The sequence below is a fragment of the Suncus etruscus genome, chromosome 13, assembly GCF_024139225.1.
Source record: "Suncus etruscus isolate mSunEtr1 chromosome 13, mSunEtr1.pri.cur, whole genome shotgun sequence".
NCBI lineage: Eukaryota > Metazoa > Chordata > Mammalia > Eulipotyphla > Soricidae > Suncus > Suncus etruscus.
The window spans coordinates 51,991,463-52,018,143 of NC_064860.1; the positions used below are offsets into that span (position 1 = coordinate 51,991,463).

Sequence of the window (26,681 nt, forward strand, 5' to 3'; positions counted from 1 at the left end):
ATAGGTTGTGAGACTTGAGTGATATAATACAGTGGGCAGTACATTTGTCTTGCACATGGCTACTTCAGTCTAATCTCATGCATCTCATCTGGATGGTTCCCAGAGCCCACAAGGAAGCTTGATTTATTCTTGAGTGCAGAGCCAGGAGTAATCTTTTAGTACTACTGGGTATGGCTACAAAACAAAAACCGAGAAAATCTCACAAAGCACTGATCTAAACATGGTTCAAAAATGAGAGCTATAGACATAGCAGACACTTTTTGTAAGGTGGATCCCTCAATCACTCAAAGACCTTGCCCTTTGGGATTTCTTTAGCATATGGAAGATGTAATGAGTGTTTATTTAAGGAAAAGAGAAAGTAGCAAAAACAAAATCACAGAGGGGAATAACTCTGCATTCAGGAACCACATCTGGCAGACTCAGGGTACCATACTATGTGTTAGGGATCAAACACAGATCAGTCATGTGCAAGACAAATGCCCCACATCCTAACTTCTTAAACTCTGGGTCAGGATGTATTATAGATGATGTAACTCTAATGTTTTGAAAGAAGTTTCTTTATTGTTTAGTATCAATAAATTATTTATTTACTTATTTTATATGCCCAAATTTGTATATAAAACCAGAGTCATGGGGCCGGGCAGTGGCGCTAGAGGTAAGGTGCCTGCCTTGCCTGCGCTAGCCTTGGACGGACTGCGGTTCGATTCCCCGGCAACCCATATGGTCCCCCAAGCCAGGAGCAACTTCTGAGCGCATAGCCAGGAGTAACCCCTGAGCGTTACTGGGTGTGGCCCAAAAAAAAAACAAACAAACAAAAAAAAAAACCAGAGTCATGATAGATTTCTCAGTTCACATATAGGAACAGCAAGTACCTAAATCATAGGTGTTGACACCTTTTTTGCCTCAAGAACTGTGAAAAACTGGGAAGGTTTCAGAATCAGGGGGTCACAAATTTGTAAAAGTGATTATTTGCTAGTGTCATTGCTGATGCTTTTTCTGAACAAAGAATTCTCTTTTCTCAATTAAAATGAAACATATTTTAGGGAATGTCATAATCTAACAGAAAAATTTGATGCATGTTTTAACATGTTTGAGAAAATATGACTAACATTTTTATTACTTTTGCTGTCTAAAAATATTAAAAATATTTTATTGAAACCATTGTGATTTATGAAGTCCTTCATAGTTGGGTTTCAGACATACAGTGAATCAGGGCCAATCCCAACAGGTGTCCACCTTCCTCCACCAATGTTCTTCTAGTGCATTCCATATCGACTCCCCAACTCACTAGCCTGCCAGTATAACATAACAGGTCCATTAAAGTTTACATTGTTGATGTTTGGGCCTCTTGATTCCATTGTTGTTGCCTTTGGCTTGGATATTTAGTTCTGTCCTTTTTTAATATCACCAATCTACCTGAGACTACTTTGTCCAGCATCCCCATCCTTTCATATTTGTGTTTCTCCTCTTTTACTCAGTTTCTTTCCTTCTCTTTGCTATACATTGGGGCCATATGGAGACACCCTATGTTCAAGTTTGAGTGATCTTTAGGTAAATTTGTGATGATATAAACAAGGTTTCTTAAATTCTTTCGACTCATGTGAATTTTCATTTTTTTTCTCTTGAATTCAGTATTGTGACCTTAGGATTGTTCTCCCTGTGTTCAATTTATAAATTATCAAAATCGTACATGGCAGATTAGACCTGATACTACCAAGAACTAAAGAATGATCAAGAATTACTTTTTCAGGAAAAAACAGCTACTAAGCTCTGATTTTTAGGCCTCATGGCTGGCCCCTCTTCAGAGGGCAGCTTGTTTTGTGTAAATGCCTGGTACAGCTACTCTTATTTCACTCATATTCTGCTTGTAGATCTCCATGGAAAGTGATTCAGAGTAACAAGACTGAAAAGAAGAAATTAACCCAAGATTTCTTGGCATAAGAACAAGAGAAGGGCCGGAGTTGTGGTGCAAGTGGTAAGGCATTGGCCTTACACATGCTAACCTAGAATGGACCTCAGTTCGATCACCAGTTGTCCCATATAGTCCCCCAAGCCAGGAGTGTTTTCTGAGAGCATAACCAGGAGTAACCCCTGAGCATCACCAGGTGTGACCCCCCCCAAAAAAAAAGATAAAAAGAAAGTCCACTCCATGTGTGGGTTCTAGGCAAAAGAAAAGTGGAAAAATCAATCTGATTCTGCCTTTTCAACAACAACAACAACATCAAACAAAATGAAAAGAAAAACCAACCGATCAAACAACCAAACTTGATCAAAACATGTTACCACAAAAACAACTTCCTAGAGACTGGAGAGATAATACAATCAATAGGGGATTTGCTTTGCATGCAGATGACCTGGGTTCAATCCTTGGCACAAAGGTCCATTGAGCCCTGCGAGGAGTGATCCCTGAATACAGCACCAGGAGTAAGCTCTGAGCACTGCCAGGTATGGCCCCCAAACCAAATCCAAACAAACAAGAAAGCTTCCCCACATGAACATGTTCCTTTTATAACTGCCAGCATTAGGCTTCCTATAGAGAATGACAGGCTAGTATTTCCAGGACTCCGGACCAGTTCAACTGCAGGTTCACTGTCAACAAGGTCCTCTGGTCCTTTCCCGTGACCTGGCTATAAAGTTCAGGAGAAGGCTGCATCATAAGATGTTCTGGTTTATAAGCCTCTGCTCTACTTGCCTTCTGCTTCCCTTTTCCTTCTTGGCCCTTGAGGAGGTATCACTGCCCTCAGACAGATTCCTCTTCTCAGAGACTCCTCCTAGTCTGCATGCACCTCTGTGAACCCCCTGTGGTCCTCTCTGAATCCAGGAAGCAAAGCTCAGTATCTGTCTGTGCAGGAGTCCTCAAACTTTTTAAACAGGGGGCCAGTTCATTGTCCCTCAGACTGTTGGAGGGCTGGACTATAGTAAAAACAAAATTTATGAACAAATTCCTATGCACACTGCATCTACCTTATTTTGAAGTAAAGAAACAAAACGGGAACAAATACAACATGTGGCCTGGGGTCATAGTTTGAGGATCACTGGAGAGAGTCTGGAAAGTCACCCAGATTGGACTCTTGATTTCTCATAAAGAAAGGTAGCTCATTCAACAAGTAGCTCAACTTATTTATCCAGCATTATAGAGGCTGGGGGTGCAATAGAGAATAATTTACATAATATGTGATTATGGAATAAAAATGCAATAGGGGAAAAAGAGCAAAAATTAAATAAGGTAATAATGGAATTGATATCATAGAAGACATCACTTGCTTTGGAGAAAATGAGAGCGGGTCAGGGGAATAGGCATGCTGGCCAAGGGTCTCACTGAGAAGGCAGGCCTGAAGTACAGGAAACGTGGATGAGAGTGAGAGTGAGAGAGAGAGTAGGAGAGAGAGAGAGAGAGAAAGAGAGAGAGAACGAGAGAGAGAACGAGAGAGAGAGAGAGAGAGAGAGAGAGAGAGGAGAGAAATACTAAGCAATGAATTGTGGTATGTCTTGCAAGCCACTCTAAGGATCTTGGGTTTTATTCTGTGTAAGAAGGGAATCTAGTTCACTGCCTGTCTCACTATCTTAATGTATCCCTTTATAAAAACAGAACAAAACAAGAACAAAAAATAACAGCACATTTATAGCTGTAAAAACTTCTGCATAAAGAAGCCTACCACACTTGCCTCTAACATGGAGTTTCATATACCGATTAGGTCCATAAAACCTTTCTTATGATTAAAAAATCTTCTAACATCTCAGAAAATACTATTTAGAATCCTAAATAGTTAACACTGAGCTTGGTGACCTTTGTGTGTGGGAGAAAGGGGGGAGTTGGGAAGATATTTGGGCTAATTCTGGTGGTTCTCAGGAGTTATTCCTGGCTCTGCTCAGGAGTGAGTAATCTTGGCAGTACTCAGGAGACCATATGTGGTATCAAGGATTTGAACTGGGGCCTATTGTACACACGGCGAGTTCCTTACTTCCTGTACTATCCATCTCCTGCCGCAGCCTGGCAACTTCTATGATGCTCTTTCCACTGCTCTGACATCTAATACTCTTTCCTCATCTAAATAGGAGAGTCCTAAATAAACGGATGTTCTATAGGATTACACAACTTATTTTGGAAACTAGATGAAACAGCTTCAGGGTTTAAATGTCGATTCTTCTGTTTTGTTTTCGGGCCACACTTGGCAATGTTCAAGGGCTTACTCTTTGCTCTGCACCCAAGAAGATTTGCTCCTGGCAGACTCAGAGTACCATATGGGCTATCAGGGATCAAACTCAGTCATCTGTGGGCAAGACAAGTGTTTTACCCATTGTACTTTCCCTCCAGCTCCTAGATGTCTATCTTTTTTGGTCCAGCTACAGTGGCTAAGAGAGAGAAGACAATCAGTACCTAAAAGCAAAGTCCCCATATAGACTTAGTCCTAACTTTTAGTTTATCACATAAAAGAAGTGTGATGGCTTTAACTATTGACTACAGCCACACTACCATTTGTATCTGACACAAATATTTATTTATCACAACTACCAACTTTGTAAATTAGACTCTCTGCAAACATGAGTTTTGAGCTGCTAAACTAGGGGAAAAATAGTTTTCCACACAGCAACAAGACTAAATCAAAAGTTACATTTTCAAATCAAATGCTCATTATCCAATTTGGTTCTTTGATCAACTCTTACTCACATACAAGCATCTCAAGTAAGTCTACTTTGTCAACAAATATCTTTTAATCACTGAAACTTAAAATAAACTAACAGTCTACTGCTTTTAATCACTGAAACTTAAAATAAACTAACAGTCTACAGCTTCATCCTCATATATTCAATTCTGAAATTTCTCTCTTAAAGCTAAACATGTGTTCCAGTCCTTGGAGCCTTGGGCTTATATCCTGCAGGGCTTTCAAGGAAGCTACCAAAGAGGCAAAACTTTATAGAAGGCTCTAATTAAGATGAACAAGAAGTAAGTGAGACAATCTCTGGCATCAAGATTAATAGTAGGGCCCAGAGAGATAGCACAGTGGCGTTTGCCTTGCAAGCAGCCGATCCAGGACCAAAGGTGGTTGGTTCGAATCCCAGTGTCCCATATGGTCCCCCCCCCCCCCCCCCCGTGTCTGCCAGGAGCTATTTCTGAGCAGACTGCCAGGAGCTATTTCTGAGCAGACAGCCAGGAGTAACCCCTGAGCAATGCCGGGTGTGGCCCAAAAACCAAAAAAAATAAATAAATTAATAGTAATGGCCTGCACCTATTAATACAGCCTTACTATGTACTACACATGATATTAATGTATTACAAACATGCATCTCTTTTAATAGTCTTGGGAAGCCAGATTTATTTTTATGCAAAATTTACAGATAAGTAATTAAAGATTTAAACACAAAAGTGAAGATCAAGGGCAGGATTATAGGAAAGAAAGAATATTAAAAAAAAAAACAAAAACCCTGCATCAGTAACATGTATATTACTTTGGGGGAAAAGGTTCACTGTGCAGAGATCATACAAATGCTGATATAGCATTTAGCTGATGTAGCTGACCAGAGAGAATGACGTTTGATCTAAGATTTCATCTTAAGACAAAGGAAATAGGAAGTCCATTAAGTTAGAAAGTAGGATTCACAGAGTACCTGTACATAGCAAAGGAAAGGTAGTTAGGAACTAGATCATAAAGGTCATGAATAATGAGTTTCGACTTTGATTTATGAATCACTGGTGGACTGAGTATTGGGGAAGGCTATGCTCAGTTTTACACTCTGAAACTCTGAAGTCTTGGGAAAAAAGAGCCAAAAGGAAAAGAGTTCAAAGATTCAGAAAGCAACCTGTTGCATCAGTTGTGCAAAAACATAAACAAAATCTTTCATGTGTGTGTGCAGGGGGAGATGATGAGGTTCTCCATGACAAAGCATCTGGGAAGGATGCGGAAAACACATTTCTAGTTTTCCTTTCTCAAAGTCTCTATTTCCTGCCCTGACTGCCTGGGCAGTAAGTTTTTGTTCTTTGAAAGGGATGAGATGATATTAAAAAAAAATAGCTATTGTGAGTTGTTTTTGTTTGTTTGGTTGGTTCGTTGGTTGGTTTTATGATAGTATCTGGTGGTACTTAGGGCTTACTCCTGATTCTGTGCTTAGGGATTATTCCTGCAAGCTTGGAGGACCATATGGGGTATTGGACTTGTTGCAGTGAACTGTTAGAGGACAAGCCACATAGAATTGAACCTGAGCAACAGATGGTGCCCAGGGAAATCTCAGATCTGGGACAGCCTGGGTAAGATCTGGGAAGCTATCTCACCACTGCCTGGCTGATTGAAGCTGACTGCAGACATTAAAGAAAGTTTCACTGTTCTAAGCTTTAATCAGAAATGTGCAAAAAAAAAAAGTGTATTGTTTTATGTAATTGAAATTTTGTGGACATCTTATCCTATAGCATTAGTGGAGGAAAAACGGAAAAGTGACACATTAGTTATTGAGCATGTGAAAAGTATTTATTCTCTGATCCAAGAAAATCCAAGACTCTGGTGGTCCTTTGCCTCTGTAAATTAGCCAGGCGATGAATCCCACCACAGCTAACCAAAGGCAGGCGGTAGGACTAAATGAAAAGCCCCTCTAAATGGGTAGGAGAAAGCACCGCAGAGCCTCCATGGCTAAGCAGAGAACCCACCTCTGACCTCTAGAGGAAAACAGACCACAGGGACTGCACAGACTCTGGGGTCTGTTCTGTGATCTAACAAAGGGGCCTGACAACCAATGAATCAGCTAGTAGAGGGAGGGGACAATGGCCGAATTCTCAGGAGATGCTCCTTAGCTGTGGAAGTGAAGGCAGATGGGCCCGAGTGATAGGTAGCACAGGGGTTAAGTATCTTGCCTTGAATGTGGCCAATCCAGGTTTGACCCAGTCTTCATAACTATTACTGTGGTCTAAGTAGCCTCAGCATCACAGGAACCCAACATCAGTTTCCTATATTGAAATGAAGGCCTAGCTTAGAATCTCTAGAAGTGGGGCTTTGGGGCCTCAAAGCACTGCTTTGGAGTATCCTCAATAAATAAATAAATAAAATTCAAAGGATTTGGGCTATAACTCAGTGGTAGATCAGTCTTTGTAAGTATAAAGTCCTGGCTTTAATCCCTGGTATTAAAAAAAAATTAAAATAAAAACTGACAGAGGGGCTGGAGCGGTGGTGCAGGGGTAGACTTGTACGCAGCTGACCTAGGACGGACCTTGGTTCGATCCCCCTGCATCCCATATGGTCCCCCAAGCCAGGAGCAATTTCTGAGCACAGAGCCAGGGGTAACCCCTGAATGTCACCGGGTGTGACCCAAAAAGCAAAAAAAAAAAAAAAAAGGAAAGAGAAAAACTGAACAGAGTGGGCAAAACATATACCTACTTATACACATACCATAACATTTTTTTATTTTATTTTTGATTTCTGGGCCACACCTGGTGGCACTCATGGGTTACTCCTGGCTCTATACTTAAAAATCACTCCTGGCAAGCTAAAGGGACCATATGAGATGCCAGCGATCAAACCTGGGTCGAGTGTGTGCAAAGTCAACCCTACTTGCTATGATTGCTCTAGTCCTCATAAAATATTAAACTTTTAGTCAAACTATCTATTTACATCAAATTTCCTAAGTCTAAAGTGAAGAAGATAAAATTATTTTTTGCTTTATGAAGATCCAGGAATGGAGTAATAACAAATATAAAACAGTTAAAATTTAATTTTTTAAGTTTAATTTTTAATTTAAAAGCACGAAGGTAAAAAAATAGAAGATACTTATTTGTGAATAATTTGAATGTAATAAATTATAGAAGGATTTTCTACATTAAAAATAAAATTAATTTAAATGTCGTGCAGGGATGTAGATAAGTGGAAATTTGAGTATCTCCTATGTATAAGGCCCAGGGTTTTATCTACACCAACACATAATAAATCAGGTAGTATAAATTATACAGGGCTTTATTTTAAAGGGTTTTATTTTATAGTGATGAAAATATTTGGAACTAGTCAGATGCAGTATATACAAGGCACACTTAATATACTAAATGCCACTACATTATTTATTTTTAAGTAATAAATTATATGTTAATGTGAATTTCACCTCAAAAAATTTCAAAAAGTAATATGACTAATATCATTTTGATACTAAACCAGTTCTGATTTAAGTGGTAGGGTATATCCAAGGATTCAGCTGAACTCAATAGAAAGGACCTCTAAAAAGTAAGAGTTAAGGGAAATTAAACTTCCTTCCTTTGTCCTTTGGATGACCTGGCTGACCCACTTTTTCTCTCCCTCTATGGCCCCTTTTCTGTCTTGCCCAATTCTCCTTTTCTGGCATCTTACCAGTTCTATTTCTAGTAATCCTCCCTTTCAGTGCCCCAGAGTCCCATACTACTTCCAATTACTTTCTTCTTACCTCTTCCCATTTTAAGCAAATAAAAAATAATGAAGTTCTTAGTCATTTAATCACATAAAAACACAAGAGCTCAAAATAAACTGGTTAACCTAAATCATTATTTAAATGCTTTGTTAGTAACTGAACTGTCTTTAAAATTTTTTTTCTAATCAGATCACACATGGTGATGCTCATGGGTTACTCCTGGCTACACTTAACCCTTCATCAGAGTTCACTTATCACTACCAATTGCTCCAGATACCCTTTAGTTGTTCTGTCCCTACTTCACCCCTCCTCCATTTCCATCTCCAGTCTGTCCCTAGGCAGACACTTTTATTACCACACTCACCACACTGGCTAACTACCAGGCACTATTGTAAACTCTGGTCAAATTAATTTATTCCTCTCCCCACCCTTTTTAATTTGCCTCTTCTTTCTTTCTCCAATTTCAGATGCCTAACTGAAACTTTCCAAGAGTTTCCAAGATTTCCAAACTCTTCCAGTTTCACAAATTAGTTTTACTTTGTTTGCAGATGATTTATATAAAAGAGATATTGTTTGGTATAGTAATCTTTCATTAAATGTCTACTATTTCCACTGTGGTATGGAGAATATCTCAAGATAGAAAGAAGCAGCAGCACTTCAGGTAGAGGGAGAGTGTGAGGTAAGACAGAGATTGCCAGCAGCAACCATAACATCACATGTGTTAATAGGCATTCAAGCAATTCGGCCATGAGAATCAGTAAAGGACTCTACCATGATACTCTTGTGTTGTAATTACTTGTTCTTTCTTGGAAGAAAGTCCATCAGCCTTGTAACCTGAAAGATGAAACATAAGGATAATTAAAATTGTACAAAAGACCATTTGAAAACGCTTGAACAGGAAGCAATATCAAAGGAAATAGTCCTAAAGTTTGTTGACAACTTCACATGATTCACAACACATAATGGGTAAATAAAGAAGAAAAAAGCCAGGGCCAAGCAGGTGTTTTTCTTTCACCTTCTGTCATGTGGTTTAGCTTTTAAACATTTCCCAAAGCAGCGCCTGTGAGCCTGATAGAGACCCCATCACAAAAACCCACAAAGGTTAAAACAGAGCTGATAGCTTTAATTCAATTTATTGTACAATTTTATGACACAGGCTATCTCTTCTCTCACTCAACAGTAATTACTTTTAAATCTTACTCGAGTATATACCGCTGTACAAATACCTGACTATATCAATCTCACATAGAAATGTGTTCGTGGAGTCAGAACAATAGCACAGCAGTAGGTCGTTTGTCTTGCACAGGGCTGACCCAGGACAGATCCGGGTTACATTCCCAGCATCTTGTATGGTCCCCCAAGTCTGCCAGGAATGATTTCTGAGTGAAGAGCCAGATGTTACCTCTGAGCACCACCAGGTATGGTCTCCCAAAAGAAATGTGTTTGTTTACATACTTTTTGAGTATAAAATATGTGAATAGCGTTTATATACATAAATTTTGTACCTAACATAATGATGGAAATATAATAAGCATCTTTAGTTCCCCCTGAAAAAAAAAGTTAGGCTATTATTATTATTATTATTATTATTATTTGGTTTTTGGGCCACACCCGGTAACGCTCCGGGGTTACTCCTGGTTATGCGCTCAGAAGTCGCTCCTGACTTGAGGGACCATATGGGACACCGGGGAATCGAACTGCAGTCCATTCCTAGCGCCACTGGCCCCAGTTACGTTATTTTTACAGAGTGAGCTTACAGGATAAAAATGTTTATAGGCTGGTTGTGGAGGTCAATGTAACTTAATAGTTATCTAATGATATACTTATCACTTCCACAAAATTATATAGAAATTTCCATGGGAAAAAAGTGCTTAAATTAGGGCTGTAGAGATAATTCAATTGGTTTCATGTAAATATCCTGGTTTTTTTTTTATTTTGCTTTTTTTTTTTTTTTTTAGGTATTCAGTAGATTTTATTGATGGAATCATAAAGTTTTGATTAGTGACCACTAACTCACATGCAGAAAGATAGAGCAAGCTTTATTATTTTACAGTTCATTTATATTAAAGTATATTTCTTCTAACCATGACATGAATTTCTGTGTCTTTTGTTTATACTCGTTTGTTCTCACAACACATCTTAAAGAATCTTGTTATTTATTTTATACAGAAAAAATTATTATACATTTCAAAACAGCACACTTCACTAATGTCATTTTTGGTTCTTTTGTTTTGAGGGGGTTAGGCCACATCTGGAAGTGTTCAGGGATTACTCTTGGCTCTGCTTTCAGAAATCGCTCCTAGCTAAGGAGACCATATAAGATGTCAGGGATCAAACCTAGGTCAGAGGTGGGTCAGTCGTATACAAGGCAAATGCCCTACCACTGTGCTGCCACTTCTAATGTTATTTGTGAACATAGGTCATATCCAACTATTAACTCATTTCATGTTAAAAAGATTAAATTATTTCTTTCATGCCTCACTTTCTACATCCAAAAGTAAAATTAAGAAAGTTAAATCAGGGGCCGGGCGGTGGCGCTGGAGGTAAGGTGCCTGCCTTGCCTGCGCTAGACTAGGACGGACCGCGGTTCGATCCCCCGGCGTCCCATATGGTCCCCCAAGAAGCCAGGAGCAACTTCTGAGCGCATAGCCAGGAGTAACCCCTGAGCGTCACAGGGTGTGGCCCAAAAACCAAAAAAAAAAAAAAAAAAAAGAAAGTTAAATCAGGGCCTGGAGAGATAGCACAGCGGTGTTTGCCTTGCAAGAAGCCGATCCAGAACCTAAAGTGGTTGGTTTGAATCCCGGTGTCCCATGTGGTCCCCCGTGCCTGCCAGGAGCTATTTCTGAGCAGACAGCCAGGAGTAACCCCTGAGCACTGCCGGGTGTGGCCCAAAACCCCCCCCCAAAAAAAAATAAAGAAAGAAAGAAAGTTAAATCAGGGCCAAAGAGATAGCATGGAGGTAGGGCAATTGCCTCGCATGGAGAAGGACGGTGGTTCAACCCCAGCATCCCACATGGTCCCCCAAGCCTGCCAGGAGTGATTTCTGAGTGTAGAGAGCGCCCTGGTGTGACCCAAAAACAATATCCTGTTTTGAATTTTTTTTGTTGTTGTTGTTTTTGGGAGGATGAGCAACAGATAACATTTGAGAAGTTTTCCTGTTGTTCACTCAGAATGACCAGGTTTGATCCCTGTCATCTTCTCCCCAAGCCTGCCATGAATGCTTCCTGAGCACAGAGCCAGGAGAAGCCCTGAGTATTGCTACCTGGGCATCTCCTTCAAATAAAATAAAATAAAAAATTGAATTTCTTGAAGATCATTTCTACAATTTACCAGAAATTCTTTTTCTATTTGATGCTTTTTTTTTTTTTTTTGGTTTTTGGGTCACACCCGGCGGTGCTCAGGGGTCACTCCTGGCTGTCTGCTCAGAAATAGCTCCTGGCAGGCTCGGGGGACCATATGGGACACCAGGATTCGAACCAACCACCTTTGGTCCTGGATCAACTGCTTGCAAGGCAAACGCCGCTGTGCTATCTCTCCGGGCCCCTATTTGATGCTTTCTTATGTCTTCATATGGTCTGCATGCCTGTTTCCCTAAAGCAAAACTATCCTACCTGTTGTCCTATCCAGTGCACACTTTTGAGCTTTATCTGACTTCAATCCATGTCATTTGATTTTCATGATGCAACTTTCTCCTATCTTTATTTTGCTTTTCTTTAAATTCTTCCTTGTTGTTCTGCCCATCCCTTTATCCATTCCACCATCTGTCCACTGACATTTTCTAAAGCAGCCAACTTCATTCTATCTAGATGTTTATATTTTAGTGACTCAGCTGTTTATTTATTTATTGGAAGTTCCTAAATCCATATCCATAGCTCTGATCTCTCCTGAGATAAAGACAAAAATAAAAATAAAAACAAAAACTTATTCTATTTAGGATCTAACTGACTGAGTAGAATTAAGTATCTGATATAGAAAACCTACTCTATATTTCTTATTTTGGTAGTATCTGCTAAAAGGTATAGCCAAAAACTAAAAGAGAACTTTGTAAAATGAATCATCATTGTTTTCTTTCTACAATTTTCATCAGAGTGAAAGTAATAACAATTCACATGGCCACTCATGCCAGAAAAATGGACACTGCCTGAGAAGATTCCATCCTCTCAGCACCTACTAATGTGTTTCCATCTTTAGACTGAAAATTGTGTGTCATCAAGAATAATGTTTTCATCTTGTTTTCCTCCTCTACACAGCCTATAGCCAAGTGCCTTTTGTCTTAGTGAAAAGATGAAGCAAGCCTGATATCCATGTGAAGAATATGGGTCAAACAGCTAATTTTTATTGGACAACAGTCTGTCTATGTAGAGAAGCATGTGGCTTAGTGTAAGGATTAAGGCTTTAAAAAAGAAAATTAAAAAAATAGCAGGATCCATAAACTACATAGGTATGCGCTGTGAAGATCCACTTAAAGGAAGGTTTTTATTCCTGAGAAATGTATTGGAAAAAAATATGAAGATCTGTAACAATTTAGAAACACTCAACAGACAAACTCTGGAGCTTAGAAATATTAAAAACAAAACCTGAGGCCTGAGAAATAGTACAGCAGTTTAGGTTCATGTTTTGCATGTGGCCAACCCCAATTTGATTCTCAGCGTATTACACAGTCCTATGAACATGACAGATGTTAGCCCTGAGGACTACTGTGCGTGGTCCTAAAATCCCAGCCGTGCTCAGGGCTTACTACTGGTTCTGCATTCAGAAGTTTCACCTAGCAGGCTTGGGGTATCATATAGGATCCTGGAAATCAAACCTGGGTCCTTCCTGGGTCAGCAGCATGCAAGACAAATGACATTTCACTGTACTATTACTCTGGCCTCACCAAAATAAATTTATATACACATGTAAATAGTATATACATATAACATAATATAAAATATAACATGTAGTATATGCATACATGTGTATTATAGCCATTTAATTACATATACATATATTTATTTATATGTCATTTGGGTACATAGTTATACATGTATATATACATATAGATAGATAAACTGTTAGGTATATCAAAAATGCTTAAACTGTACCATAAAATATGCAAATCTATTCTAAAAGGTTACTATTTTAAAAACATGTCTCAGATACTACAAATGAAGAAATTTTTTTAAAATAAAAAACCATGTAGGTCAATCATGAAAATGGAGATTTAAATCTTTTAAAAGTTAATGAATGACAAAAATACCTAAAACGTTAATGAATTATACACCACAGTTTTTTTTATCCATTCCTCTGTTCTTGGACACTTGGGTGTTTTCTAATTTTCAGTCTAAAGGAGAGAGACACAGAATATTCTCTCCCATATGAGAGAATGGGAATAACAAATAATGCAATTCATCAGAACCTGAGGACTGGTGTAGAGAACTGAGAGCTTTCAAACACCAATAGGAATATTGGATGCTCTAACAATGATGGAGGAAACCTACCACTCTCATGGATGGTATAGTGTTGGTATATTGTGCGCATGCAACCCTGTTATAAACAGGATCATAAATCACAGTGCCTCAAAGAAAACAAAATAATTAATAGAACTTTATTTGCCTTTTACCAACTACCTTGCTTTCTCTAATTCTGTTTACTTCAAATTGTTTTAAATAAGGGGAAAACACTTAAAATGTGTAGAGCACCTTATACTGAACTCAATTTAGAACTTTAAACTTATTTAGAACTTTACTAGACTTTACAATTATTATTATATAGCTTCTACCTATTTTAGTTTTCTAGTCCTAAATTCAGTTGCTTGTTTGTTTGTTTGTTTGCTTTTTGGGCCACAGACAGGCAGTACTCAGAGTTGTTTCTTGGCTCTGACTCAGAGATCATTTCTGGAAGGCTCAGGGGACTGACTATATGGGATGCCAGGAATTGAGCACAGGTCAGCTGCCTGCAAGGCAAGAGTCCCACTTTGCCCCACTTTGCCCCTCAGTTTTTAAGTATTTTTTAATTGAACACAATAACTCTTTTAATGAAAACAAAGCGTTGGCTTTTGCAGCAACATTTCACTAGCAGATGTTAAAAATAGACTTTGTTGACTGCTTTCTTACGCCTATTTGATCATGTCTTAACTTTTTCAGCGTCAGTTAAATAGCAAAATAACAAAAATGGTCATGCAGGTCTCCAGTTGAGATCAACAATTGTTTCAAAGCTAGCTACAAAGCTTTTTCAACAGTTATGGTTGTGTTCCAACATTGCTGGCAGAAACTATCAAATAAATTTAAGAGATGGTTATTTCCATAACTGCCAAAACTTGAAATAATTTCCAGTAAAATAGAAAATTACATTAATTTTCTTCTGTTTCTCCTTTACAAAAATAATCTTGTATTTTTGATCACTCATCTAAAATGATCTATGGACTAAAAATATTTATTCTACCACAATGATTAAAGTTTACTCTCATAGTGTTGCTTAAATGAACACTTCTCATTGAAAACATGAGTAAGAAAGATTCATGAACTCTTTCTTGTTTTAGAGTAGCATGAAAAAGAAAAGCTAATTATAAAAATATTAATATAAATTATTTCATGCATTAAATATAAAAATAACCATGTGTAGGGGCCAGAGAGATAGCATGGAGGTTGGTCATTTGCCTTGCATGAAGAAGGACGGTGGTTTGAATCCCAGCATCCCATATGGTCCCCTGAGCCTGCTGGGAGCGATTTCTGAGTGTAGATCCAGGAGTAACCCCTGATCGATGCTGGGTGTGACCCCAAAACAATAGAATAACCATGTAGTTTCAATAATTACTGGTATACAACTATACTAACAGAAACATTCCAAATTCACAGGAGTTATAATAAAAAATAAGACCATCTAGTATTTACTAAGAATAGAAGTTACTCAACAAAGACTTAGGAGTTAGATAATTAATTCATTGGTCTTTCTATCATTCATTGTAGTAGTTCTAGAAAACAGCAAGAGAAGAGTAAGGAGAGCCAACTGAGTAAAGGAGAGTCAGATGAAGTTGAGAGGAGTGAGTTGAGGAACAGAAAGAAAAAGAGAACAGGAGAGAAAGAGAATCAGATATTCTTCAAGTCTCTCAAATAGGGCCTTCTGGCCCTTGCTTTTAGTTGAACACTTAAGTCCTATTTTCAGAGAGGAAAGGCACACCAAAATGTAAGAAAAAATGAGCCTAACTATAGAGCTACTATACTATAGAGGTTGATGTTTGCTGAGTTAAATATAAACTAAAAACTTTTGCTTTGTTTAATTTTGAGGCCACTCCCAGAGGTGCTCAGAGGTAAAGTTATTTCTAGCTCTGCTGAGGAACAAACCTAAGCCATCAACATGCAAGGCAAGATAAGATAGCACTCGTGTACTATCTTTCAGGCCCCAAATATGGCTTAAGAATTTAAGGTAATTATAATTACAAATAATTTTTTCCCATTGTATCTAAGTAAGATGTTATTCCACTGTGTTATTATAGGTCTTAGATATAGTGAAATTGAGAAAAGTTACAGCTTGGTAAAGGTCACGACTTTGTTAAGTAGGCAAGAAAGTCAAGAAGGGTGTCTGGTTATCACTATTCAGTTAGTCTAACCCCATATATCTACTACCTCCCAACTCCCCTCTCTCACCTCCTCTACTCAAATCAGTGTAAAGCATTCTAAGTAATACCAAACATAAGACTGACTGACACTCAGCAGATGGTTTTATATACATTTTTAATCTTTAGGGTTGTAAAAATAATATTCAGAGAGTAAATAATTAACATTTACTTTTTTGCACAGATTACCATTTTAATGTAAGTTTTGATGGGCAAGTGCTTACAGTAAATGAACTAGTATGAACAAACCATATATATTTTATGTACTGCATAAAAGTTATATGCCTTCGTCCTTTTCTAGTTTTTTTTTTTTTTTGGGCCACACCCATTTGACGCTCAGGGGTTACTCCTGGCTATGTGCTCAGAAATCGCCCCTGGCTTGGGGGGACCATATGGGACGCCGGGGGATCGAACCGCGGTCCTTCCTTGGCTAGCGCTTGCAAGGCAGACACCTTACCTCCAGCGCCACCTACCCGGCCCCCTTTTCTAGTTTTTTAATACAATAACTTCATAACTCTGTCTATACTTAGTTATACTGAAAGCCATTTTACATGTTATATGTAAACAGGGAAAATTCCTGGGACTTTTGTTACTCAAATAATTGGATGATTAAATTTCCAAGTGATAGTAGAAAGAGATGAATTAAATAACTTAACTTCTTACAATAATACTAATTCTCAGGGCCAGAGATATAATACAGTGGATAGGGTGTTTGCTTTGAACGTGGTTGACATTGGGTTCCATCCCCAGCATTCCAGAAATAACTGGAATGATTCCCTAAGCACGTTGAGTGTGCCACTCCAAAGTCCCCCCCCAAATAATAATAATTTTCATATTTTTCAAAGAAACGTCCTTTAGCTTATCTTTAGCTATTTAATTAATGGCTGATGACACTGGAAATAACCAATGGCAGAAATTCTTACCAAGAACTCCCAACTCACACATATTCATTTTAAAATTCTAAATTTCTTCTTTACTCAAATACAATTTTAGCTAAATACTATTTGCCAGTGGCAAATATATAGGTTTTAAGTTGTTAACAAGCCAAGTCAATGCGAATAATCTCTCACAAGAGTAAAATATACCTTCCAAATTGATGCTGAAGCATTAAATATTCAGTTGAAGGATCATCATTCAATATTTTGTTTCTTCTTAAGATGTCAGAAAATAACGGCCCCCCAAAAAAAGTTAAAATAAGAAATCAAGCAATAACACAACGGTAGGGCATGTGCTTTGCATGCAGCTGACCCAGGACTGACCCAGGTTCAATCCCCAGCATCCTAGATGGGCCCCTGAGCCTGCCAGAGCTGTTTCTGAGCAGAGTCAGGAGTAATCTCTAAGTGCCACCAGGTGTGGCCCCAAAACCAAAAATAAAATAAAGTAAGAAACCATTGCTAAAAAATCAAATATAAAAAACACACATAGTATACTGGTAAAAAAAAAACTAAAATTAGATAAAGTATGGCAAACCTGAGTGTTTATTGTTATTGATTTGTAATATAAATTTTTATCTAATAGTAGATATAGTGCACCTGGTGATAATATTTTAGATTTAGTTCATTTACTATTTAAAGTTGCTCATTATCTGAAATCATAGTTACTAGGTCCTAAACCTCATTATAGCTTTTCAAGGTTAAAAGTCCAGAACAAGGGGCCAGCGCGGTGGCGCTAGAGCAGGGGTCTCAAACTCAATTTACCTGGGAGCCGCAGGAGGCAAAGTCGGGGTGAGGCAGGGCCGCATATGGGATTTCGCTTACCGAATATTCGCAATAAAAAATCGCATTAGTAAGAAAGAAAATCGCAAAAAAATTGCATTAAACATTTGCATACCCCGAACGGAACTGCTTGGGGTATGCGAATGTTTAATGCGATTTTTTTTCTTACTAATGCGATTTTTATTGCGATTATTCGGTAAGCGAATAATCGCAAATACTGCGATATTTGACGGCCGGCCGCAAACGGCCCGCGGGCCCCGAGTTTGAGACCCCTGCGCTAGAGGTAAGGTGCCTGCCTTGCCTGCGCTAGCCTAGGACAGACCGCGGTTCGATCCCCCGGCGTCCCATACGGTCCCCCAAGCCAGGAGCGACTTCTGAGCGCATAGCCAGGAGTAACCCCTGAGCGTCACTGGGTGTGGGCCAAAAACCAAAAAAAAAAAAAAAAAAAAGTCCAGAGCAACTCTGAGTATTGGCTGTATTTTTCAGTAGAAATGAATGTAATTGTTGAGGAAATAAGTTTTGAAACCAGGTACTTTTAATCATTGCTCTAGGAAAATAACTAAAATTGAGTTTTTAAACCTGGGTCAGAATTCTGGTTCCCATTATCAAGATATGCAAATCTAGGAACTCCTGCACAAAATGTCCTAACAACTGGTACACACATTCCTCAGTGGCTGATATAGTCTGCTTTTATTTGGTATTTATAAATCAACTTAAGCAATATATGTCAAAAGAGACCACTAAGATTTCTTCATCCCTCACTTTAGAGGGATGTTTGCTTTAAATTTCATACCTTTGAAAAGTTACTTTTACTTGTTTGGGGTGATACCTGGCAGTGCTCAGGAGTTTCTCTTGGCTCCACACTCAGAATTACTTCTGTTTGTGCTCAGGTGAACTCATGTGATGCCCAAGGTAGAGGGGGAGGATCAAACCCGGGTCAGCAGAGTGCAAGGCAAGCGCCCTACCTGTGTACTTACCTGTGTACTATCTCTTCAGCCCCTTGAGTTTTATTTTCTGACTAAAAATATGTTGAGAACTGCAGAAATTTGGTGCATCCAATGTTTTTTTTCTTTTTGAAAGCCCAATATTCAATTAAGAACACAAATTGTTTTATAGGAATTATAAAGTATCAAAAAGATCCTTTAACATTACCAATATGTTAAGTAGCACATAATGAGCAAATAAAGTTATCATTGTATTTTTTAAGTAGATATAAAGCCCCATTAATGTTTTTGATATTTTTCTGAATTAAAAGATTTATAAAATGAATGCACATTTAAAAAGAGAGCTGGCCATGTGTTTAATGAAGATTAAGCTTTGGGGTGCTTATTAATATGGTTACCTGCTAAGGCCCTAAGAATAAATTGGATACAGCTAGTAAGACATACATATATTTTGTCAAGTGTTCACAAAAATTTTGGGTGTGTGTGTGATTTTCTTTGAGAACTTTGATACTCAATCTGTGAACTCAGTTATGTATTTATCATTATTAGTTTATTCATATTTTTAGATTTGTCCATAGACAGCAAAGAAAATAGTCTCTAGATTTTATTTTATTTATTTTTTGGTTTTGGGGTCACACCTGGCAGCACGCAGGGGTTACTTCTAGCTCTACGCTCAGAAATCCCTCCTGGCAGGCTCGGGAGACCATATAGCAGGGGTGTCAAACTCAATTTACCTGGGAGCCGCAGGAGGCAAAGTTGGGGTGAGGCAGGGCGCATAAGGGATTTCACACACAAAAAAGGGGGGGGGGACAGCGGGCAAGAACAGTGGAAATGGCCTCTGCGCTAGGCACAGAGTATTCAAGATTATCCGCTTACCAAATATTCGTAATAAAAAATCGCATTAGTAAGAAAAAAAATCGCATTAAACATTTGCATACCCAGAATGGAACTGCTCGGGGTATGCGAATGTTTAATGCGATTTTTTCTTACAAATGCAATTTTTATTTCGATTATTCGGAATAATACAATATTTGAAGGCCGGCCGTGGGCCACAAAATGTTGTACAGAGGGCCGCAAACGGCCCGCGGGCTGCGAGTTTGAGACCCCTGCCATATAGGATGCCGGAAATTGAACCACTGTCCTTCTGCATTCAAGAAAAAAGCCCTAATTCCATGTTATGTCTCTGGCCCCTCTAGATTTTATAGAATTTATTAACATGTAAAATATAAAAACATTTATAATTTATAAATTTATTTATTTATTTATTTATTTTATTTTATTTTTTTGGTTTTTGGGCCACACCCGGTAATGCTCAGGGGTTACTCCTGGCTATGCGCTCAGAAGTTGCTCCTGGCTTGGGGGACCATATGGGACGCCGAGGGATCGAACCGCGGTCCATCCGAGGCTAGCGCAGGTAAGGCAGGCACCTTACCTTTAGCGCCACCGCCCGGCCCCAATTTATAAATTTATGACATTTATAACCAACAACTTAACACACACCATCCTACTCAAACATCCATTCTCAAAATAGGAGTTGTGTAAATTTCATTTCAAATTTTCCTGCTGTATGATGATTCATAAAGTCATTTTTTGGGGTTTGTTATTGAGCCATACTCAGAGTTGGTCAGGAACTACACTTGGCACTTGTCCTCAGGAACCACTCCTTGTAGTGTTCAATATTTTTCCTCTGTTATTCTTTCTTTTAACAATTTTTCCTTTGTTTTTTTTTTTTTTGTTTTTGACCATACTTGGTGGTACTATTCCTGGCTCTATGCTTAGGAGTGACCCTTTGTGATGCTCAGGAGACCATAGGTGGTACCAAGAATTTGAAACAGGGTTGGTGGGATATAAGAGACATGCCTTAACCACTGTACTATCTCTCCTACTTATAAAAACTTTAGCCTTTATATTTTCTAACTGTTATTAATTAAATTATGTTACCATAAAGTATTCCAGAAGAACACTAAAAACAAAAATATAGAATGGAAAGCCCAGTGACAAACCCTTATGTGTCAGGACAGTTAATGTTTTGCAAGTTAATGACAGTTAATCCAAGGCTAAGTGGATGCATGAAGTGGAGCAAAGAAAGTTTCTTCAACTAATGATGCTGGAGAACTGGATAATCATGTGAAAAAAAGAAATTGAATTTGTATCTCATACTAAACAAAACAGTTAAGTTGAAGTAGATTAAAAATGTTAAGCTTGGACCAGAATCCATAAAATGGACTGAAGAAAATATTGGCAGAATTATCTAGGATCTGGATCCGAAAAGTGTTTTTAATGATTTGATCATATTGGAAAAGATATCAAACACAATATTACATCAGATGAAAAAGTTTATGCAGCCAAAGAAACTTGGACTTGTGGATAATGATATTATAGAGTGTAAAGGTTTTGCCTTACATGCAGCCAACCTCAGTTCCCCAAACTGATCCTGTGAGCATCATGAAGGATGCTCCCTAATCCCTAAACAACCAGGAATAAGCCTTTAGCACTGCCAGGTATGGCTCTAAAACCAAACAAAAATAAAAAAAAAAACTCAGGCTAAAATTAAAAGACATCTTATTGGGGGAGTATATTTTTATATACCAGATAAAGAATTAGTATCCAAAATATGTCAAGCACTCATAAAGTATAGCAACAAAGAAACTAATAATCCCATTAAAAATGGGGAGAGGAGATGCAGAGTGAGAGGTGGTCATAGTATATGTAAAAGTGTTCACTGCTACTGTTTACTAGGAGAATTCAAGTCAAGATGACAATAAGGTATCATCTCACATAAATGAGGATAGAATATATCAAAAAGACTAATGAGTATTGGCAGGAATATGGTAAAAAAGGAACTGTCATTTACTGTTAGTGGGAATGTCATCTGTATCCGCTACTGTGGTATATAAATGAAGATTTCTAAAAAAAAAAAAAAAAAAGATCTTCTATGACCCAGTAATGTCACTCCCCATTAATCTAGTCCTAAAATTCAAGAACATTAATTCAAAAAGATGTATGCACACCTATGTTGATTGCAGCAATAATTAGGATATAGATACATCCAAGTGTCCAATCATAGATGACTGGATAAAACGTTGTGTTATATATACCCAATAGAATACAATGCAACTCTAAGGAAAAATGATCATGTCGGTTGTTACAAGTTGAATATAACAGTAGGGTACTGAGTGATGTAAGTCAGAGAGAGAAGGTCAAATACTGATAATCTCACTCATTTGTGGTCTATAGGATAACAAAATAAATAACTAGATGATGTCAAATGATAACAAATTCTTGGCCCTGTATTTTATATCTGAAATCTCATGTTGTGGGAAGGAGAAATGATGAGGTGGTCTGGAAATGACCTAAGAGAGAAGAATCTTTAGCACTTTGGTGGGGGTGAGGCAAGGTAACTGTATATACTAGAACTGTTAATGATAACACTACTAAAAACATGTGGTTTCAACTATTAAATTATGAAACAAGCAAAGCTAGAAGAGTAATAGTTATTTGGTGTTGACACAACAATTTTGCACATCACAACTTAAAATGTTGACATCATTGTTACTATGTTATCTAAACTATAATTAAAAAAGATCTAAAGGAAACTCTCCTAGCTTATTGTTGCTTCATGTTTCCGTTGATTAGTCTTCCGGAAGTCTAAGGAACAAGAGCCATTGACTCCAAAGTGCGCAAGATGAAAACAATGACTGGGCATTGTTTAGCTGATATATTTAACAACTGTTAGTCAAGATGGCTTGGAATAAATTACTCTGGTTACCAGGTACTCTACCAGTAGGTAATATGACTTTCCTCCTTTTCTTTTGTTAAAGACAGTTTTGTAGGAGCTGCCAATGAAATCAATAAAATATTCTGAAGCAGTAAAAGTTAAAAGTAAAATTTTTCAGTTAATCATAATATTACTATGCAAGATCAATGCTCCTATTATGCTGTGACAAGCAAATGTGAATAAACCTGATACTAAAATGATGAGAGTTTATTTCTAAATATATAATTATGTACTAAAAGGATGACTAAAATGACAAAAACCACTGTTTTGAAATAGATCTTTGTCTTTTACAAATAGGCATATGTTTAACTAAAATTATATTTAGTAAGGCAATTGACATTTTTGTTTTAAAATAAACAGGTCTGCTTTTTAAAGGCTTGCTATATAGGGCTGCTCAGACAGCTCAAAGGGCCAAACTTGTACTTTTCAAATAGAAGGTTCAGGTTTGATCCACAGTATCTTATAGTCCCCCTCAAGCACTCTAAGTGTGACACTGAGAATACAGAACTAGGAGCAGTACCTGAGCACTAAGTATGGTCTAAACCTCCTAAATAAAAATAATATAAGTTAGTCTTGTGGTGGTTAGTTTTGTTATCTTTGGACCACTCTGCCAAGATAAATGGTTGAATATTATTTATATTTTGTACCTATAAGGAGAAATGTTTTTGGATGAGATTAGCAGTTCAATTGGTAGACTCTGAGAAAAGCAGACTGTTCTCTATAACATGGATGGGCTTTACCCAATCAAGAGAAAACCTACATTGAACAATATATTGATCTTTTCCAAGTGAGAAGAAACTGTGTCAGCAGATGGACTTGTATTTGGATGGTACCACTGGCCTTCCTGGTGTACAATTTGTCCCATTTTGCAGATCTTAGACTTGTCAGATGCTTTTACTTTCTTTTTTTTTTCTTTTTGGTTTTTGGGTCATACCTGGCAGTGCTCAGGGACTACTCCTGGCTCTATGCTCAGAAATTGCTCCTGGCAGGCACAGGGGACCATATGGGATGCCGGGATTTGAACCACCGTCCTTCTGCATGAAAGGCAAACGCCTTATCTCCATGCTATTTCTCTGGCCCCAGATGCTTTTACTAAAAGCCAAATTATTAAGCAAATCTTTTGAAAAAAAATATATATACTGTATATCAAATATAGTTCAGTGGGTAAAGCACTTGACTTGCACACAAACACACATACATACAAATAGTCAGAGAATATTTTAAAAGGTTATATTCATTTTTATATATAATATGTATATATACATAAACTGTTGGTTATCTTTCTCTGGAAAATTTAAACACAAGCAACAAAAAAGTAATAAATTACTTTGGGAGTGTCTAATTCAAGTGTGCTTTGTAGTTAGATTCAAAGTTCTAGCAATACGCTGTTACTTCTTTTAATAATTTATTAATTTTGGTTTGAGGGCCACATCCAGCCATCAGTGTTCCAGGAGTGACTTACTTCTAGCTTTGTGCTTTGCAATTCCTTCTGATAATGCTTGAAAGACCATACACTGGAGGTGGAATCTGGAATCCCTGCATGAAAAGCATGTACTCAGTTCACTGAGCTATCTATATAGCTTGAAAATTATGTCACTCTGTCTGTTTCTCTCTCTGAAGTCACAAGACTAGAATTCAGGACCTCACAAATGCAAGACAATAGCTCTAGCACCAAGGCACCTCCTGCAATAGAATTAAAGGTTATTTAAATAAACGTTCCATAGTCATTTATGTTACAAAAAAACGATAATCTAAAATACTTTTATGTACTTAATCTCACCTCTTTAAACCATAACACACATATTTTAGGGTCATATTTATATCTTAAAAGACACAGGAATAAATTAGTTTAACCTTTATCCTTTTACTATAAATCTTCACCTGGAGGAGAACAGTAGTGTGAGAGTGGTAGCTTGACCGCATCTCCATTAAAATCCACTCCAATCTCCAAGTACTCTGTAAGCCTCATCACCTCAGGACAGTTCTGGAGCTTAAGTAACATCCTGAACCATTCATGGGACATATCATTCCAATCCACTTTAATAAAAAAAATAAAATGATAGTCAATGATTCATCACACTTGGTAGCTTTTGTGTCACTGTTTTCTCCAGTTTCCTCTCTTGATATTCCTATCTCCTCTCCCTTAAACTAGCTATTCATTTGGTATTTTATAGAAGAATAAATTTTCCATGGTCATAAAGGTTGAGAAATTCTCACTAAAAACAAGTTAAGCAAGGGGGCTGGAGAGAGAGTGCAGTGGCTGGGCTCTTGCCTTCCATGCAGCCAACATGGGTTCAATCCTCAGGATTCTAAATGGTCCCCAGATCACAGACAGGAGGAATTCCTGAGTGGAAAGCTACTAAGGAGTAGCCCCTAAGTATCACCGGATGTGGCCCCCAAACAAAAACAAACACAAGAGTCAAGCAAAGTTCTCCGTGTTAGGAATTCTGTACACGTTAACATACTAACAAAGAACTCCAGGAGGAAAATATAATTTAGTAACTGGAACACTGCAGTGAAGAAAAAGAAAGTCCAAGTATAAGACTGAGAAGAGAGAAATTAGAGCAATGAGCAGAAGGTGTCATGGAAGGAGAGGATAGGCAGGCTTCCATGATGGTTAAGTATTCCACAATGCTTCATGGTCCAGAGCACTCAGAGAGATTTTGAGTCAAAATAAATCATGCATTTGGAGACTAGAAAATTATTGGTGATAAACTGATAGTGATTTCAATGGCAATAGAAGGTGTAACCTTTTGTCATAAGGTCCAAGGGGAAAAATGGAGATAATATAAGATATAGAGATGGACAGTTCAGATACTTAATAAGAAGATTATGGTGGGCCTGGTGGGCCTTTTCTCTGCTGAGCCTGCCTACACTCCAAGGACTATAATCTCTTCAGGACCCACACCCGAAACACAGCCACTCCAATTCGCTTCGAGGCCGCACTTATCTTGTAACCCCTGAATTCCATTTCTGCACATTTTAAGAAGCAATCTATAGTCTTGCCAATGGAGTAATTTTGCAGTACACCCCATATTTACAGAAATCAAGATGGCTCCTCTAATAATCTAAAAAGTAGGAAACAAATAGGTATCCTCTCAAATAAGAAGTTTAGAGTAGAATTATGGAAAATTTTCAGGGAGCTCAAAAAAAATGCATCGATAAACTTGACTGTAGCAAAATTAAGCATCAAGAAGATTTCTCAACTGAAATTAGAAATTTTCACACTGAACTAACAGATCAGAAAAACTGAGCTTACCGGGGCCCTTATTCCTAGCCTGAGGAGTGCTGGGAGGCTTGGCAGGCCCTCAGCCGTCCTTGTCTTTTTCCCCTAACTCCAGGCCTTCCCTGGGTGCCAGCTCAGATGGCCAGAAGTGGGTTCAGGTGGACTCTTAGTGGTCCTCAGGTTCCCCCCTCCCTCCGTACTCCAGGGGGGAGGTGCATGGGGAGGAGGGCGGACAGACATTTGGCTTCCGATTTCCTTCTTGATTCTGGAGACCAGCTAGTGCCAGGTATAGGGTTTTTCTCCCCTGGACTTCAGTCTTTCCCTGGGCCACCGGTCTAGGTGGACTCTATAGGGGTCAACAGGCTTTCCCCTATCTCTCCCTACACTAATGGGAATGCGCTCTGGGAGGAGGGTAGGCTGTTCTAGCACTGGTTTATGTTGGGACAGTCAGTGGAAATTTTTTCTCTTTGTTTTCATATTGATAGTATTGTGTGCATATAATATCCATCTTGTATTGGGACCTTGATACTGCCCTACAAAGCTCATTTCTAATATTTTACTGCCTCAGTCCCACTCCTTACTTCCCCCCATCCTCCCATGTAGGTGCAGCTAATGACATGAAGCTCACCACATAGAATGATAAGTGCAGTTAGAGAAATAACTACACTGAAAACTATCATAACAATGTGAATGAATGAGGGAAAAAGAAAGCCTGTCTCCAGTACAGGTGTGGGTGGGGTGGGGAGGAGGGAGATCTGGGAAATTGGTGGTGGGAATCCTGCACTGGTGAAGGGGGGTGTTCTTTACATGACTGTAATCATACAACTACAATTATATTTGTAATCACGGTGTTTAAATAAAGATAATTAAAAAAAAAAAAAGAAGATCATGGTGATCTCTCCCAGTGAAAATTGTGGAGACTTGAGCATTTCCAGAACTTCTGGTAAGAGTATTAGTGATGAACTTAAGATATAGGAAAAACGGAATGAATAACTAGGAACATACTGGAGAGATAGGAAGAAGCATGACTGGAAGGAAGAAATTGGCTTTCAATTGGCTACATTTCTCT

General features: G+C 38.2%; 1 protein-coding gene across 1 annotated transcript in view; it reads right to left on the minus strand.

The window, feature by feature from the left end:
- The window catches only part of JAM2 (junctional adhesion molecule 2), an 81,369-nt gene that overhangs the window by 18,540 nt on the left and 36,148 nt on the right, over positions 1-26,681 (minus strand). The window contains exon 2 of the mRNA XM_049785583.1: positions 9,127-9,189. Within this exon, the coding sequence (XP_049641540.1) occupies positions 9,127-9,189 (63 nt within the window). The remainder of the gene's footprint in view (positions 1-9,126; positions 9,190-26,681) is intronic.